This window comes from Sitodiplosis mosellana, unplaced genomic scaffold (genome assembly GCF_009176505.1).
Source record: "Sitodiplosis mosellana isolate CC-2019 unplaced genomic scaffold, AAFC_SMos_1.0 Smas_scaffold_5694, whole genome shotgun sequence".
In the NCBI taxonomy this organism is placed as follows: Eukaryota; Metazoa; Arthropoda; class Insecta; order Diptera; family Cecidomyiidae; genus Sitodiplosis; species Sitodiplosis mosellana.
In genome coordinates this window covers 1-5996 of record NW_022600936.1, presented here as the reverse complement: position 1 = coordinate 5996, position 5996 = coordinate 1, and the positions used below count along the sequence as shown (strand labels likewise).

The window sequence follows — 5996 nt, the reverse complement described above, 5'->3', positions numbered from 1 at the left end:
TGTTTTGTTCTTTATATTTTGTATATTTTTATTGAGCGGCTTCAACATCCTCCCGGGGGATGAGCGATTGGTCGCAGATCAAACGCTCATTTTTATCCATTTCATTCTCTACTGGTAATGGACACAATTTATGAATTGGCCGGCTGACCACTGTATTCTTGCACTTGACCTCAACTGCTCGAACCAGCCCATCCTTGCCTGGGAAGGTTTGACTGATCCGTCCTAAGACCCATTGGGACGGTGGTAGATTGTCTTCTTTAATGAGCACCAATTGTCCGACCGTCATGTTTGTTTGTGGCTTCTTCCATTTTGGTCGCTGTTGCAGGCGCGTCAGATATTCATGCGACCAGCTATCCCAAAAATCTTGAAGCATACGTTGCATGAATTGGAAGCTTGACAGACGGTTCATTTTTATGTGCTTAACGTCTGGGTGGGGGGTGGTCATGAGAGCTTGTCCTATCAAAAAATGACTTGGAGTTAGAGCTTCATAATCATCTGGGTCATTACTCAGTGGACACAAAGGCCTTGAATTCAGGCAAGCTTCGATTTGGATGATAATTGTGTTGAAATCCTCATATGTGAGTCTCTGATCCTTCAAGATTCTGTGCAGGTGAGTTTTTACAGATTTCACACCTGCCTCCCATAGTCCACCAAAATGACTAGCACGGGCTGGGTTGAAATGCCATGTGATCCCTTTGTTGGCACATTCTTGTTGGATGAGTTGGCTCTCTTTGGTCTCTTCCTGGTACCATAAATTTGGCAGTTCTTTTGCTGCACCAGTGAAGTTTGTCCCCCTGTCACTATACATTTCATTGGGAATTCCGCGTCGTGCTGTAAATCGATTTAGTGCCGCAATAAAGGCTGTTGTTGATAGGTCGTGGGCTAGTTCTAAATGTAGCGCCTTTGTTGTTAAACAAACGAACAATGATATGTAACACTTAATGAAAGGTGCATTCTTTCTGGTTGATGTTTTTACTTCAAAATAACCAGCGAAATCTATTCCAGTGTGGCTGAATGGTCTATTTGGCTGTACTTGTGGCGCCAATAAGTCCGCCATTTGTTGCTGTCCGGGCCGGCAGCGATATCTGAAACACACCATGCATTTAGCGAGTTCGCGTTTGACCGTTACTTTGCCTCGAGTGATCCAAAATTCGTCCCTAATGGTTCTCAATGTGAGTTGTAACCCTCCATGTAAGGCCAGATTGTGGGCATGACGAATTATTAATGTCGTAAAATGACTTTCAGCTGGCAAAATTACTGGGTGCTTGGTTGTATATGGTAAGAGTGCATTCCGCAGTCTACCTTGTACTCGAATGATACCATCTGTATCAATAGTGGGAGTAAGCGATGCTAATGGGCTCTTTGCATGAACCGGCTTCCCTTTTACTAGACATTTCTGTTCTTCGGGGTAATACATGCTCTGGATCATACGAATCCATCGATTTTTGGCATGCATAATCTCGATTGGCGATGGAATTGGTTGTCCCTGGAACCTTCGATTTGATTTTAGAAAGCGAGTGCAATATGCCGTAAGACGTAGCAGTTTATAGAGGTCTGAATGTTTCAACAAAAAACTATTCTCCTTTTGTGGCTCCTTTGCTTGTTGGTGCATAATTGTTGGACGCATTTCGAGTACCCTTTTAGTTGAAAGCATATGCTGCGGAACCGTTGGCCATGTATCTGGTTCGTCTGACAAAAATGAAGGGCCATTCCACCATTTTGTTAGTGAAATTATTTCATTTGTAGTGTTGCATCGTGTTGCACAATCTGCTGGATTCTGAGCCGATTTTACGTATCTCCAACAATCGGCTGGAATTTGCTCTTGGATTTCGGACACGCGGTTGGCTACAAACGTCTTTAATTTGTGTGCGGGTGTTGATATCCAAGCTAATGTGACTGCAGAATCAGTCCATGCATAAAAATGCATCTCCGGAATGGCGATGTCAGCTTTAAATTTTGTTATTAGCTTGGCCAATAGATGTGCTGCCGTCAATTCAAGGCGTGGAATTGACATTTTCTTAGTTGGTGCCACTCTTGTTTTGGCTGTCATTAAGTGGACTTCCACCGTATCATCCATGAGAACTGTACGGAGGTATAATGCGGCCGTATAAGCTTGTTCAGAAGCATCACAAAACCCGTGTAGTGACACGTGTTTGTTTTCTCGACGAAAGCCTATCCACCGAGGTATTGAGATGTGTGATGCTAATGTCAATGATGTTTTCACTGTTTGCCATTCTTGTGTTAATTCATCTGAGATTTTGTCATCCCAACCAACTTGTGCCAACCATAGTCTCTGCATAAATGCCTTGGCTCTGATGATCAATGGTGCTAACAGACCCATTGGGTCATAAAGTGATGATATGTTTGACAAAATGGTCCGTTTCGTTATCTTCTCAGACGGTTTGAGTGTGAGTTTGAAGCTTAAATGATCAGTTGTGGTGTTCCATTGCATCCCCAAAGGTGTTGTGGTATTTGTTGGGTGAGTTTTCACATCGACCACTTCGTCCAAAAGTAATTCGGGAGCGTTCGAATTCCACTTTCTTAGATTAAGTCCAAATGATGCAAAAATCTTGGTTAGCTCTTCCTTCACCTGGATGGCTTCCATCGGTGAATCTACTGCCTTTAAACAGTCATCAACATAAAAACATTTCTTGATAGTATATTCCAAGTCTGGATATTCTGATGCAATTGCATCAGCAATGTAGTGCAAGCCACGGATTGCTAGAAAGGGTGCAATGCCTGTACCGAAGGTGACTGTTCGTAATTCATATAGTTTCAACTCTTCCGATGGATCGTTGCGCCACAATATTTGTTGATACTGTGCGTCGTCTTCATGGATCCAAAATTGCCTATACATTTTTTCTATATCGGCAGTAATTGCAATCTGGCCGAGACGCCATCGTAGTAAGACTGACCAAATGTCTTCCAAAATGGGTGGACCAATCGGCAAACGATTGTTTAATGAAAATCCGTTTGTTGTTTTCGCCGACGCATCATAAACCACTCGGCATTTTGTTGTCGTACTGCTTTCCTTAAATACTGAATGATGTGGGATGATATGTTTATATCGTGACATTGGAACTTCTACGGCATGTCCCAATTCAATGTACTCATTGATGCATTTGACATATTCCTCTTTTAATGTTGGATTTCGGGCGAAGCGTTTTTCCAAATCCTTGAAACGGTTTAGAGCTCTCTCCTTTGATTCACCTAAAAAATTTGTTGAATTTACATCCATGTTGAACGGTAACCTCATTACAAGCTTGCCATCATTTGCTCTTTTTGTTGTTTTAACGAAAAAGTCCTCGCAAGCTTGCTCTTCCTCTGACCAATGTTTTATAGGCGTAATTTCTTCTATTTCCCAAAATGCTTTGATTTGAGTGGCGAGATCTTCATTGGTAATTATGTGGATCCGAAGGTGATCCTCCGGAGGTGTTGGTTCTTCTGTCAGATCCATGAGTCTATTGAGATTTATGTATTCTTCTGATTCATAAACACCACTAAGAATCCAACCTAATTTTGTTTTTTGTGCGATGGGTTGTCCCCTTTGACCTTTAATCAAACCACTTTCAATTAATTCGGCATATGTATCAACTCCGATCAGTAGGTCAATGTTGCCCGCTTCAAGGAAAGTTGGATCGGCCAATTGCAAGCCGTCCAAATGCGTCCATCCACTTGCAGATGCTGCTGATACTCGTCGCACCGAAGTGACGTGATTTGTAATGTATGTATCAATGGATAATTGCAAGTCTTGTTGATGTAATGAACTTAATTGAATCGTAGTTTTATATGATGCCATCCCAGTTTGGGTTCCACAGACACCAAACATTGGTACACCACTGATCCGTTGTCGAGTACATCGTATGAGCTGTGCTCCTCTTTCACTTAATAAATTTGCAGTTGAACCTGGATCAATGAGTGCTCGTAAATTGATGAATCCACCATTTGAGTAGATTGGTACAAGTGCCGTAGCTAAAAGTGCATGTTTTCTATGAATCGCTATGTTATCCGCATGGTTTACACGAAGTGTGTGAAAATTAGCGTCTTGAAATGCGTCATGTAATAATGTGTGATGTTTGGTTTGACATTTTTTGCACGTAAATTTCGATGTACACGTAGTTACATCGTGTTTATAAAGACAATTTGTACACAGACCTTTGTCTTTTACCAATTGCAGTGTGTCTGCTGCATTCTGTGTGAGTTTTGGGCACGTGAAGACACGATGTGCTTCCTCACAGATGCCACAAATTTCTGTTCGTCGATTGTGTAGAATGGATTCATCTGTTTCATCTGTTGTGATTTCTGTTTGATGATACTCGTCTTCGTACCTTTGATTGTCATTCTTGACAAAACTATTCTCTCCATCAGTCAGTGTAAACGTCTTGACATTTCGTTTCGTGTCGGTGTTTGGTTTTGATGGTGGTTTCCGTGTAGCAGCTCTTAGACTGATTCGGTAACGGATGTCCAAGAAGTCTAACAATTCCTTCTTGGTTGCTGGTTCATGCGAGCCTTTTCGTTCTTCTTCCCATTTGTTACGAATGTCATGACTAAATTTATCCTTCAAGAGAAACACAATTATGGTGTCCCATGTCTCAGTCATAATTTCGAATGATTTTATCGATGCTAAACAAGTTTGTGTTGTTGTAATTGCCTGCCGTATACTTGATGGTACGGCGTCCGTGATTTGAGGCAGATCGACAAAGTTTCGTAAATGAGCATCGATGATGGCATCTTTACTTTCATAAGTTTTTGTTAAAACTTCCAATGCAGTTTCATAGCTGCCATTTTTAACTCCGAGATATGCAATTGTCTCTAAGGCTTCCCCTCGGAGAAAATTTCGGAGATGTGTGAGTTTTTCTACATCGTCACCCTTGTATTTTTTCATGATAGATAGAAATAAATCTTTAAATTCGGGCCATTTTTCATGTTTACCGTCAAAGGGTGTAAGCTGAATGCTTGGCAGTTTCAGGCCGAGTCCCTTGTTTGAATTAGACTGAGCCTGATTTTCGGTTGTTTCAGCATAACATCGTGGTAGTTGTGGAAAAAATGAAGAGTTCAAAGAAGTGTTTACTTCATCGTCTGGCAACAACTGTGATACGAACAGTTTGGCCTCTAAATACTTATCCAATACTTTCCTATTTGCTGCTATGACTGCTGCGTATTGATCGTGCTCGTGAAAAGCTGCAACCTTTTCTAACTCTTCGGTGACATCCACGAATTCCTTATAAGTTTTTTCGAAAGCAATCATTCGATATGAAATGGCAGTGACGCTGCTCGTTGCTGTAAACTTTTTTAATTCCTCATTATGGTGATCAAAATCACCGATGGTTCTTAACCTGATTGATAAAAGCTTATCCAACTTCGACATGATGGTAGCTTGTGGTTTTGTATATATATTTTTCCCTCTTTTTTTTTTGGCTTTTGGAGTGATCCCTCTTTTTTGGTATATATTTATTTATTTTATTTTTTTTTTTTTTCTTTTGGGGATGTTTTTTTTGTGGGGTTTTGCCTTTTTTCTTAATTATATTTTTTTTTTTTTTTTTTTTTTTTCAATTCCTATGTAGCTAAAGAATGAATGAGTAAATGATTAATGTATATTTTGCTTTTTTCAGGCTTTATTATCTCAGTTCATTCAATCGATAACAAACTTTTTTCGTACCTGTAAATAAGCGCCAATTAGGCAAGTTTCAATGTCTAAAGTAGGGGGTGCCAATAGGGCAAAAAGAAAGAACTCAATACTTAATGCTAGGGGCCAAAAAGGGCAAAATTCAACTCTTAAAATTAGTTAAAGAAAAAGGAAAAAAAAAAACAAAATTGAAGGCACTTTCAAGAGAGGCAAAAATGAATATTCAATGGCGTTTCGTTTGGTTGCGACGTAATTTGCATACAACTGTGCCGTTGTTCGGTCGACCTTTGAGCAAAAGCGTTTGAATTGGGAGCGAGTCATTGACAATGGGTCGCTCTGTTGTGGCTTCGGCTGGTTGCCGTAATAATTG

The 5996-nt window shown here is 40.5% G+C and overlaps 1 protein-coding gene across 1 annotated transcript; it reads right to left on the bottom strand.

Moving 5' to 3' along the window:
- Nucleotides 1-28: 28 nt before the first annotated feature.
- LOC129572891 (uncharacterized) lies at nt 29-5368 on the bottom strand. The gene has a single exon (XM_055453005.1). The coding sequence runs from the start codon at nt 5366-5368 to the stop codon at nt 29-31; it is 5340 nt and encodes a 1779-aa protein (XP_055308980.1).
- Nucleotides 5369-5996: the final 628 nt, after the last annotated feature.

Bases quoted from the DNA above. Each gene is read 5' to 3' on its own strand.
- LOC129572891 (XM_055453005.1), bottom strand. From the start codon at position 5,368: ATGTCGAAGTTGGATAAGCTTTTATCAATCAGGTTAAGAACCATCGGT.